The following is a 12,236-nucleotide window of genomic DNA, read 5'->3' on the forward strand; positions in this document are numbered from 1 at the left end:
GGTCAGACCCTCCTCTACTGGCCCTGCGTGCAGGGTCTCTGCCTCCGGCAGTGGTTCTCCTACAGACGACTCTTCATCACCATTTAAAACCAAGCGGGGAATTTCTGGTCCAAGAGGGTTAAGCTGGAATCCCTGGATTTCGTTTCCAGCATGTTTCCTGATGATACTGCAGGTCCCGTGATGACATGTTAAGATATTTCGGTCTAGGGAAAACCTTTCCAACCTGCAGGTGTCACTCACAGTATGGCCCCCAGGTTACGTTCCCAGTGTCACCGGGACCCTTTTTTGAAATATAAGAAGCTGGGGCTCCATCCAGGAACCCTTAAATCAGGATCTTCATTTTAATTACTTTAATGAACATACACTCTAGCTCAGTGTGTATGTTAAGCTACAATGTATGCAATAAATGCTGACCATGGGTCTCCCCACATAACTGAAAGGGAATCTGAAGCTGGGTGCTGGTGGCTCCTGTCTGCAAACCTAGTTAATAACTCAATAGGTAGGTGAGATCCTCCCAAGATAAAAAGGATGGTGGTTTCAGGTCATCCATGGCCCCCAACTCCCCCCCCCCCCCCCCCCCCCCCGCTGCCAAAGGTTTATAAGATCTCACCTCAACAGAAAAAGCTGGACACCTGTCACCACAGCTGTGGTAGGAAGTGTCAATGCCTAGGCCCAAAAGTGAGACCTTATTTAAAAACAAATAACCAGAGCTAAAAATAGCCAGGCACTGGTGGCTCACGCCTGTCATCCTAGCTGCTCAGGAAGCTGAGATCTGAGGATCGTGGTTCAAAGCCAGCCCGGGCAGGAGAGTCCGTGAGACTCCTATCTCCAATAAACTACCCAGAAAAAGCTGGAAGTGATGATGTGGCTCAAGAGGTAGACTGCTGAGCTTGAGAAAAGGAAGCTCAGGGACAGCAATCAGGCCAGTTCAAGGCTCAGAACCAGCACACACACACACACAGACACACACACACACACACACACACACACACACACACACAGAGGAGCTAAAACAACTGGGCTGTAGAGTACCTTCCTTGCAATTGAGTACGTAGCTCTAGTACTGTCACAGGTAAAAGAGAAAGAAGTAGACTCTGACAGGATAGGACCTAGAAATGGGCCTAGAAAGGTCTAACAGCAATATTGGAGACCATAGCTCTGCCCATGGAAACCACCTATGGAGGTTTTTAAAGTACAGAAGACCAATTTAAAAAAAAAAATCTCTGGAGCTGAGGTCCAAGTGTTAGGAGTTAAAAACAAAAACCAGGGCTGGGAAGGTGGCTCAGTGGTAGAGCGCTTGCCTCACATGCATGAGGCCCTGGGTTCGATTCCTCAGCACCACAGAAGCAGAAAAAGCCGAAGGTGGCACTGTGGCTCAAGTGGTAGAACGCTCGCCTTGAGCTGAAGAGCTGAGGGACAGCGCCCAGGCCCAGAGTTCAGACCCCATGACTGACCACACACACACACACACCAGAAACTCTTCCTCAGGGTGCTGACATGTAACCAGGACTGAGAGCATCTCAGTGCTACAAGCACCCAACTAACTGCACTACATCCCCAATCCCAAGACGGTGTTTTAAACAACAGACAATTATTACTCACAGTTCTGGCATTTACATCTAAGACGAAGGCATCCACCAATTCATTTGTGGCAAAGATTCTCTTTCCCGATGGCCATAGATGTCTTCCTCTTTAGCTTCCTTTGGTGGAGAGAAAAGCAGAAGAAAGTTCTCTCTTGTCTCTTTGATAAGGGCACTGATTCCATCACAAGGCTCCACCCTCAAGACCTCATCCCCTCCCAAAGGCCCATCTCCAAATAACGTCATACTGGGATTTCAACATGCAAATGGAGGGGCACGGGACACAGTCCGTATTCATCATTCAATCTCCCTGAACCTCCGTTTTGTCCTCTATAAACCACATACACGTAAGAATGTGAGTGTAAGGTCTGGTGCCGGTGGCTCATACCTGTCATCCTAGCTACTCAGGAGGCTGAGCTCTGAGGATTGCGGTTCAAAGCCAGCCTGGGCAGGAAATTCCGTGAGACTCATTTCCAAATAACCACCCAAAAACCAGAAGTGATCCTGTGGCTCAAGTGGTAGAATGCTCGCCTTGAGCAGAGAGAGGCCCAGGGACAGAGCCCAGGCCCTGAGTTCAAGCCCCAGGACCAGAAAAAAAAAATTCCACCTAGATATTAACATGTAATTTCATGTTTATTGAAACTAAAAGTAATAAAATGGTAATTTTGAAAAAAAAAAATTCTGCCTAGGACAATACCTGCTTTTCTTCTTCCTCTTCTTCCTCTTCTTCTTCTTCTTCTTCCAGTCCTGGGGCTTGAACTCTGGGCCTGGGCACTCTTTCCTTTTGCCTAAGGCTAGTGCTCTACCACTTGAGCCACAGCACCACATTCAACTTTTTCTGTGATTAATTGGAGAAAAGAGTCTCATAGACTTTCCTGCCTAGGCTGGATTTGAACCTCAATCCTCAGATCTCAGCCTCCTGAGTAGCTAGGATGACAGGTGGGAGCCACTAGCATCTGGCCTTTTTTAAAAAAAATTTGAAACACAATTTCTTTGGGTATAACAAAGGAAGATTATGGACTGAGATATTACTACATCACAGAGCATTTGTCTTGTATACATGAGGCTTTCCTTTTTCTCAAAAATAAAATCTGGAAGGATTTGTTAACATAACTTGACAATGGTGGTTACTGGTAGAACTATTTTATATATATGTAAAATAGTTTCTTTTTGCTGCTCTATACCTTCTGAAACTTTTACAAGGAGAAAGCATAAATTTATAAAAGGAAAATGGTTATCTTCAAAAGGTGAAAAGAGCTAACATCTGTCGATATTAGAAGATACTAAATTAACACCAATTTAAGAGGTGTGCTACAGATAAAAAGCACGGCTACCTAGATCAAAAAAGACAGAAAATGCGGCCCGGAGACAAGAGGATATGACTAGGAAAACAGAATGTGGCGGAGGATAGGAAGTAATTGGTGAATCTCAGATGATAGAATAACAATTTGGAGGTGAAATTAACCTATTTGGACTCTGAGTTCCCTTCTTCATGTAAATGGAATTCACATGAGAATAAAAAGTTCCAAAACAAAGGCTAGGCAAATTAGGAAACGGAATTCAAATTGTAAAAATTTATTTAGAAAGGTACAAAAAGGGGAATTTGTTTATGTATGTATTTATTTGTGCCCGTTGTGAGGCTTGAACTCAGGGCCTGGGCACTGTCCCTGAGCTTTTCTTTTTTTTTTACTCAAGGCTTACACTTGAGCAACAGCTCCAATTTCAGCTTTTTGGTGGTTTATTGGAGATCAGAGTCTCACAGACTTTCCTGTCCTGACTGGCTTTGAACCATGATCCTCAGATCTCAGCCTCCTGAGTAGCTAGGATGATAGGCCTGAGCCACTGGTGACCCTGTAAGGGCTTTTATCCTTCGTGGTTCACTGGTACAAGCTCCATATATGATGTTCACCAAAAGGAGGTTCTTGGTACAGTTCATTGAGAAGTATTTCCTACTGGCTGACTTCTCTCCAGTAGGGATGCTAATCCACAAACCGAATCATCCCTGGCTTCGTAAGTGCCCAGAGCTTTTCTTGTGGGTGGTTAGGTTCTCCCCCGCTCCCCTGCCTTTTCGGGGGACCACAGGGTTCGGCAGTTCTGCACAGTGAATGAAGGCCTATGTTGTGATCTCTAGGTCTCCCGTGGGGCTGATTATGTGGGGTTCCTTGCAGTCTCGCCTAATGGAGCTGGATACATCCTGAGCTCCATCTGAGGACCTTTCCACCTCACACCTGTCCCTCCTCTCTTGCTGGTCCCTGCTGCCACTATACCATTGAGGATCAGCCTCTATATCCCCATCTGAAGGCAAAAAAAAGGGGAGTGGGTCTAAGCCCAAAGGATTTGCTGCCTGCGCCAGGGAAGCAGAATTCAAGTCAATACAAAATGCATTTTAGTTGGGTGCCCATGGCTCACACCTGTAATCCTAGCTGCTCAGAAGTCTGAGCTCTGGGGATAGCAGTTCAAAGCCAGCAAGGACAGGAACACCTCTGCGACTCTTCGCACCCACACGCTGGGAAGTGGAGGTGTGGCTCAAAATGGCAGAGTGCCGGACTTGAGTGGAAAAGCTCAGGGGCAGCGCCCAGGCCCTGAGTTCAAGCCCAGGACTGACCTCTATGAGCACACACACACAAATGCATTTAGACAAGGGACTCAGCGCGGGAGGGGTATGTTCACAGCAGCTCCAGGTTAGACATGTGGTATCTGAATACAGTTTGAAAGGAACGCAGCTGCTTCCTTTCAGAGTAGGCCTGGGGTTCAAGGCTAACATCACGGTGGTTCTTCTTTGTCTCCCTGGCATATCCGGAGGAGCAACTGAGTACCCAAGGGAACTGATCCTCATCCTCTTCTTGCTCCCTTTACCACCCAGGGGAGTGACTTAGTCTGGATACAGACCCTCCCTCCCCTTTTCCTCCAAGGCAGGCTTTGATCCTCACCCTCCAATCCCAGGAACCAGGATAAGAGCTGTCATCAAGAAAAAAAAAATCCCCGTGGCACACGGCTTCCTTGAACTTGACTTATTGGTCTGCTCATCAGAAACCACGAGGACCCACAGGCCCCATCGACAGGGGAGGAGAGTACAGTTTTCCATCTGTTCTCTCCAAAACTCATTTCTGCCCGAGTGAGGACATTTCATCAGTAGTCTTTCCCCTCTGTCTTCAGTATTCCGAAACCTCACACCCTTCTAATAGAATCAAGGAGAAGAGGATCCTAGGAACAAAGGAGGGGAAAAAATAGACACCACCACCAAAACTCTCAGCATAAAGATTCATCCCTTAAAGAGCTGGCAAGTGGAGTCAGCTGTTGGAGAGAAAGTGCTATCCTTTTTGCCATGTGGCCAAGCAGTCTTTAGATTGTCTCCAGTACCCCGATATTCCCCTCCTTCTAAAGGGGAACCCCAAGGGTCTAGGTTTCCTTTGGTAGTGGGGCTTGAACTCTGGGCCTGGGCGCTATCCCTCAGCTCTTCAGCTCAAGGCCAGCGCCCTACCACTCGAGCCACAGCCCCACTTCCGGTTTTCTGGTGGTTCATTGGAGATGAAGAGTCTCACCAACTTTCCTGCCCAGGTGGGCCTTGAACTGTGATCCTCAGATCTCAGCCTTCTGAGTAGTTAGGATGACAGGCATGAGCCACCGGTGCCTGACCTTCTTTTCTTTTTTAAGGAGCAAGAGGAGCCTGAGCCAAGAGAGCTCATTGGTTTGCTGTCCCTGGGTGATGTACTTGGTGCTCTGTGATTGGCCCCCTGAGCAGCTCGCATCTGAGCAAGAGAGGTTAAAAGAAAAAATGGCTGGGATTTCAGGCTGAACTAGGGTGTGGATGGTTCTGGGAGCGTCCCTCTAGCCAGCCTGAGGCCAGAACTGGAAAGTTCCATGGTGCCTATGTACCCCAGTGGCTTCTTCCCTCCCTGGGCCCCAGGAGAGTGTGTGGAGTATGAGTTGTCTCTGTCTGAGGCTCTGTGTTGAATCCCTTAGGGTCACAGCGGGTGGCAAGAATGCGTGAGCCTGCATATGTAGGTTCCCGTAGCCTCCTGATGTAATTAATCTCTGATTGGCTCTCTGGTGTTTTTTTCCTCGTCAAGCAGAGATGGTCAGAAGTGGCCGTATTTGACTTCTCTAGACAGGGCCTGAGGCCCAGCCCTCATTTCCTGGCTCAGAAACAGCTCTGAGCACAATATTCCAGGCAGCATCTCAAAAGCATCATGTTGGACGATGGTTTCCCAGCATAGCGGTGTTTCCCCTCTCTCCTTCATGGCATTTCTGTGTGGTGCTACGGTTGCATCTCCATCTCCATCCCTGTCAGACATGGTAGCAAGAAGGGACTAGGGTGCTAGCAGGTAAAGATCAGGCCTGCTGAGGTCTCTCATGAGGAGGGGAGGGAAGGAGAGGGAAGGCTCTGGCCACCCAGATCTCCAGGATCTGCTCGCCCAAGGTTTTTCAGTGGATCCTCAGTAGAGAGGGAGGAGATTGCTTCCCAATTCAGACTCTAGAGTCACGTGGGCTGGAGCTGTGTTTCCATTCTTCCTGATGTGCAGCATGGCAGCCGCCCTCAACCCTCACAGCTTCCAATTCTGCGGCAGTGAAAATGGAAATTCGCCTGGCATCTCCCTAGCTCATACGTGGCATCCCAACGGAGGACTAGCAGGGCCCACACAGCTAGATGTAAAACAGTCCAATGCGGTGGGCCCTCTCTGACCCTCCAGGTCTAGGTGAGTCTAGGTTGAGAGGAACACCTCTGAACCTCAATGCAGATCAGGTCTGCGGGCTTCTCTACATCCCAGGAAGCCCATAGGCCCAGGAACAGCAAAGCGGGGTGCTCAGGGGAAGGAGACCTCTATCCTCTCCTTCCTCTCCCTTGATCCAGTCTCCGCAGCAAGACTCAGGAGAGGCCTGGCAACCTCCTTCTCTTTTTGGGATGCCCTGTGGCCTTGATGGGGTACAGGGCGGCAAGCAATTGTCTTCCAGTCACCCCCATTTGGTCCTGGAGGTGGCATCTGTTTAGCCTGGGTTCCCGGAGAAATGGAGTGTGTGTGTGGGGGGGGGGGGACCAATGGGCTATACAAGATCTAAAAAGGGATCCTCTTTGGCTAGGAGGGAAAAGCTCACTGGGCCCAGAGTGCAGACTCTACCTGCCTAAGCCAGACTATTCTATGGTTCAGGAACACGGGCTGCCTTCCGGTAAAGGACACACATGAAGATATGGCTACAAAGGTCCTGCGTAGCCAATAAACCCAGTGCTGTGCCCAGAACTCCGTGTAGACTATCCCACATCATCTTCATGACGGATCGAGGAAGCGGAGGTCGACAGTCATCTCCCCGTTATAGAGAAGGCCTCAGGGGTGGAATGGCTACCAAAGACCACACAGGGAGAGAGCAAAGAGCAGCCCCTCCCCCACCCCCAGATATACAGCACCCCCTTTCAGGATGATGGGGATACTGTCTAGACAACAGAGATTCAGGATGCTGGGAAAGGAACGTGAACATAGGTTGGCACAGAACCCGCAAAGCCTAGACTTGTCTCCTGGCAAATGGTCATCTTTTCTCCTGGCAAATGGTCATCTTTTAGGAGTCAGGAGACTTGGATTGGAGCCTGAAGCCCAGCTTTTTTTTTTTTTTTCTCTGTTCCCAGTTCTCCCTTTCCCGGACCTCAATCTCCCCATCTGTGTGATGGGGCTCTGTTATTTTAAAAATCCCACTGCACAGGTGCTATGCACCACAAAGACAGAGGGGTCAAAACACTGGAAGGAAGATGATTTCGAGTGTGATGAGGGGGTCACAGGGCCACGTGAACAGGGAGGACTCAGGACTCCAGGGCTGATAAGAGGCTCAGATGACAAAATGTTCATCAAAGACAGATGGAGATCCCCACTAGCTGAGTGAGCATCTGAGGGTCCTCCGTTACCTCAGAGGTGCTCCTGCGGGGGGGGGGGGGGCTTGAGGGCTAAAAGGTAGACTGGCAGCCCTCCTTCCCCTCTCCCCACCCACAGAGCAGGCTCTACCTCTGATCCCCAGGCTGGCACACAGCTGTCCACACAGGCATCCATTTCTTTCATTTTTATTATCACAAACACACCATGGCTCCGTCACACTCAGGAAGTCTGGGGGCTCCAGGATTCTTTTTCTTTCTTTTCTACCTGGACAGGGCCACCTAGAAGCGCCCAAGCCACGTGTGGGGATGGAAGACACATTGGACAGAAAACAGTTCGATTCATAGCTTATAATAATGCCATTTCTCCAGCTGTGCCAGAGCTCTACAGAGCAGGCCAGGGCTTCCCAGAATGCTGGATTGCTTGACTTGCATTTTATGAGATGCACCATGCCATTAACTTCCCTTCTATTTTTTTTTTTTTTTCCAGGCACTCGACATGGGCAGGAAATTCCACACATGGGTTCTTTTCTACAAGTGAGTGTTGGGTCATGGTATCCCAGATCTTTTCATGCAAGTGGGCATTAACAACCATGTCTGGGACAGGGGCGGTGGGGAGTGGGGGGAGGAATGGAAAAATAAACGATATAAAAAGAGATGGGGGAACATCTTTCTCGTTTCCCTCTTCCCCATCCAAGGCTCAGATCTGATTGTGGTGCGGCCCATGTCTGTTGAAGTGTGATCTTTGGTTTCCAGAACATTCACATGGTCTCTTTGGCAAACTGAGAGAAGTGGTAGGAAGCGGCTTCGGGCCTTCCTCCTGTGATCCTTCTTTGTGCTAATGCTTCATCCTCGCCAGTAATCTCTGATAGACGGGGGCTGAAAAGAGGGAGGAGCCCGAGTGAAAGCGTACCCATGCCACCTGATGTGGAGATGTCATCCCGAGCACAAGAGCCTAGTGGCTTCCGCCAGGTCCTCCTGTGCTCACCAGGTACGGTGTGGCTCGTGGAACTTCCTCGTTTAACTTGTCTGAGGATCAGGTGTATTTTCTACATCTATCAGCTTGGAACCACATCTCTATTGTGGGCTCCTGCCAAGTACTGTGCAATATTCCCACAGTTCCCCAAGCCAAAACTCACATCAACCCCTGAAAAGGCCGTGTTTTTTTATTATCTTCCCCTGACTGAGAAAGAAGCTATTTTTCTGCATCTGACCCCAATTCACCCTCCCTCCCCTTGCTGGCCTGATGCCTAAAAGCCAGGCTTGTTCTGCCAGATCATGATGCTCTTATCTATCTATATACAGTTGTTGGGTCTGCCAGGGATAGGGCCCCGAAGGGACTACTACAGAAATTCAAAATGCTGATGAGACTCACCTAGCCGCACAGACCTCTGGGCAGCCTGGAATAAAACATAAGGGGTCAGGTTTTCTTTTCTTTGTTTTTTGGTCAGTATTGGGGCTTGAACTCTGGGCCTGGGTGCTGTCCCTGCGCTCTTCAGCTCAAGGCGAGCGCTCTACCGCTTGAGCCACAACCCCACTTCCGGTTTTCTAGTGGTTTATTGGAGATAAGAGTCTCACGGATGTTCCTGCCCGGGCTGGCTTTGAACCGCGATCCTCAGATCTCAGCCTCCTGAGTAGCTAGTATTACAGGCGTGACCTACCAGCGCCCGGCAGGTCAGGTTTTCTAGTGAAAACTCATTCCAGGTTTCTGGAGTGGATTTGCGCACTCTCATGCTTGCTAAGAATACATTCAAATAAACCAATGCTGGGGCCCAAGCAGAAGCCCCAAGGCTGGCTCCATCTGGCCTCAACCCTAGCAGGCAGCTTACCCTGGAGAACGCTGATGCCTGCTTGAAGATTTCGAGGGCAGAGTCGGCCAGCTCGTCCCCTCGCTCCTGAGGCCGGTTGGCTGGAGAGGATGGAAAAGGCCACTTCGGTGAAAGCGGAACCTTCAGCGTGCCATTCCTACTGGGCACGTCTGGGATTCCTGGCTCACATTTCCCAGTGAAGCCTTTCTTTCCCCTGTATAACATCGTTACTCATGGAGGGATTTGGCTCGGAGAGGGGTGAATGGGCAAGTGAGGAGAGGTGGCACTGAGGGTCAACTGTTCCCTCCCCCCCCCCAAGGGGTAAAGAGAGACCAGAAGAGAAGAGCTGGGAGCTCTGGGGCCAACATCTGTATGCATAGGAACTGAGACCAAGCACAAGCACCCCGCTGGGCCCGGTGGGGTGGGGCGGGGACAGTGGACCATTTGGACCATTCAACAAGACAGCCACGCCTACCTGCCTTCTTCCTTTCTTTCTTCCTTCCTTCCTTCCTTCCTCTCTCCCTTTTTCTCTCTTCTCTCTCTCTCCTACCCTCCCTCTCTCCCTCTTCTCTGCCTCCTTCCCTCCCTTCCTTCCTTTCATGCCAGGCCTAGAGCTTGAACTCAAGGCCTGGGTGCTGTCCCTGAGCTTTGGTGCTCAAGGCTGGATTACTTAAGCCACAGCTTTACTTCTGACTTTTTGGCCGTTCATTGGAGATAAAGTCTCACAGACCTTCCTGTCCGGGCTGGTTTTGAACCATAATCCTCAGATCTCAGCCTCCTCCTGAGTAGCTAGGATGACAGGTGTGAGCCACCAACACCTAGGGTGTACTCTTTGAAGACACCAATTCACATTTCCATCAGCTGCACTGTGTGATGGTCATGGTTTCACCTTATCCTGATCTTTGTGTAGGACAGTTTTTCTACTAAGCACAGGCTACCACATGAAGAGAAGGCCCAGATTCCAAGTCTCGGGGATGATATACTTTGTGTGTGTGGGGGGGGTCTCACCTGGAGGTTGCAGAATGCTGTTGATGGCATAGACCACGCCATTTGTGGCCATGATGTCGATTTCAGCAACTGGCTCCTTATTGACATGCACGACATTGTTCCTCTGGGAGAAACAGAGATGATGGTTAGGAAATGCACAACAGACTTATTTTATCCATGTAACTGCTGAGGACAGACCCAGGCCCAGGACCTGGGGATTATGGTCTGGGGAGAGACATAGTCTCTGTCCTCTGAAGACCTTCCTTCCCTCGTAGACACAGCACAGTGCAACTTACAAGGTGCTGATCCCCATGGGAGTATAGAGCAAAGGAGGGTGAGTATTGTCTCTGATCAGAAGTGGAGACAGAGATCTGAGGGGCACAGTGTGTCCCCCCTTTAAGCTGGGACTAGAAGCTGGGCTTTCAGATCTGCACAAAAGGCTCTTTCTACTTTTCCAAGATGCCTGGCTTAGGAGTCCTTGAGGGGAGGTCTACCTAGGAGAATCAAACGCAGGCCTTGCTAAACTATTTGTGTGTCTGAGACAGGTAGGACCCCAACATCTGAAACGAGGTGTGAGGAGATCATCAGAAGATAAATCTCTCCCCAAGCCTCCCTCCATCCATCTCAACAGATTTTACCCAGGCTCCCAAGGAAAAAAAAAATGAGGGAGCCAGGGAGGCTCGAAATCAGGAGAGAGGAGCAAGGATCTCCAACCAGCTATATCCTCGAGTGTCCATCCCCAGGGAGACCAGTGGCCTCCTCTGAGGGAGCTTCTCAGAACTGGGCTGGTTCTCTCTCTCTCTCTCTCTCTCTGGCTCTCTCTTTTGAGGTGGGGATGTGCTGGGCACAGCGCCAAGGTAGAATGGCATCAGCCACTTGCAGAGCAAGGTAAGCTCGCAGAGCGGGAATGAGAGCCCAGGGCACCTCTGAGGATGGTCTGGCTCAAGGCAGCACCTCATTGAGCCCCTGCATGTGGGGGACTGAGCAGAGATTGGCTTGGGGGGCTGATCGCTCAAGAGGGAGACACATACGCCATTCACTGCCTGCCCTCTCCTAACGGGCCTCTCCCACATGCCAAGTCTGATGCTTTATGCCCTTGCAACTCTGGAAGTTCTTGCATCTAGTTGCAATCTGGCTTGATTTCCCTGAAGAGCTCCCCCCCCATTTCTTTTTCTTTCCCTTCTTTCTGTGGACAAGCTGCCCTCCTGGAGTCCAGGATGTATCTCAAAGGTGGTGTGTCCCACGCCAGGCCCCGTGGTGGTCCGTAACCAGACGTTTGGCTCTGCCGGCACACTCACCGAGCTGACTTCCAGCTTGTCTCCTTGGAGAGACTTCAGCCTCACCAGGGCCCCGATGCCCCCGCTCACCAGGATTTCATCGCCGACGTGGTATTTCAGGAGGTTGGCAAGTTCCTTAGCGTTTCCTGCAGGGTTGGGGGAAGGAGAGGCAGACTGAATCTCGAGATGGCTCACTGGCAAGGCGGAGGGCCCAGAGGAGAAAGTACAAAGTGGCTGACTCAAAGGTGGAAAAGTCCGTGCGCTTAAGTCCAAGCATTCAGTGAGCACCTACTGTGTACTCAGCCCTGAGCCAACCACCATCTGCCCACAGGTCGGCCCAGGACTGGCCCTGCGTGGCTGAGTTAAGCAGAGTTTCTCGGCGGCTGAGGAGTTAATCCATATTCCTCTGTGAGCAGGACTTGTGTTTCCATGAGCTAAATATTTGCCACGGAAACGCCAGGGACCTTTCCAGCCACGCCATCTGGGATGCTTCATCATCAGCGTGGCTGGGTCCTGTCGGCCATAACACAGTCGTGAAATATTTACACATTCTGCCCTCCGATGCATCTTCCACCGGAGAGGGCCATTTCCTGAAGGGGGATTTGGAAGAGGCAACAGCTGTGCTCCAGAGGAGCCAAGGAGCCGATGAGGTCAGGGCCGAGGTGGGGGGGTGGGGAATTCCCTCCCTGGTACCTCTGCTCAGCGCTGGACTTCACGGCATTCCTTCCAG

General features: G+C 50.5%; 1 protein-coding gene across 1 annotated transcript in view; it reads right to left on the reverse strand.

The window, feature by feature from the left end:
- Positions 1–7,607: 7,607 nt before the first annotated feature.
- The window catches only part of Tgfbi (transforming growth factor beta induced), a 31,847-nt gene continuing 27,218 nt past the window's right edge, over positions 7,608–12,236 (reverse strand). Inside the window, exons 13-17 of the mRNA XM_042671321.1 lie at positions 11,528–11,652; positions 10,251–10,353; positions 9,264–9,343; positions 8,810–8,834; positions 7,608–8,313 (exon numbers count right to left, since the gene is read on the reverse strand). Of these exons, the coding sequence (XP_042527255.1) occupies positions 8,273–8,313; positions 8,810–8,834; positions 9,264–9,343; positions 10,251–10,353; positions 11,528–11,652 (374 nt within the window). The 3' untranslated portion in view covers positions 7,608–8,272. The remainder of the gene's footprint in view (positions 8,314–8,809; positions 8,835–9,263; positions 9,344–10,250; positions 10,354–11,527; positions 11,653–12,236) is intronic.

Source organism: Dipodomys spectabilis, unplaced genomic scaffold, assembly GCF_019054845.1.
Source record: "Dipodomys spectabilis isolate Male_0828 unplaced genomic scaffold, ASM1905484v1 ptg000611l, whole genome shotgun sequence".
Lineage (NCBI taxonomy): Eukaryota > Metazoa > Chordata > Mammalia > Rodentia > Heteromyidae > Dipodomys > Dipodomys spectabilis.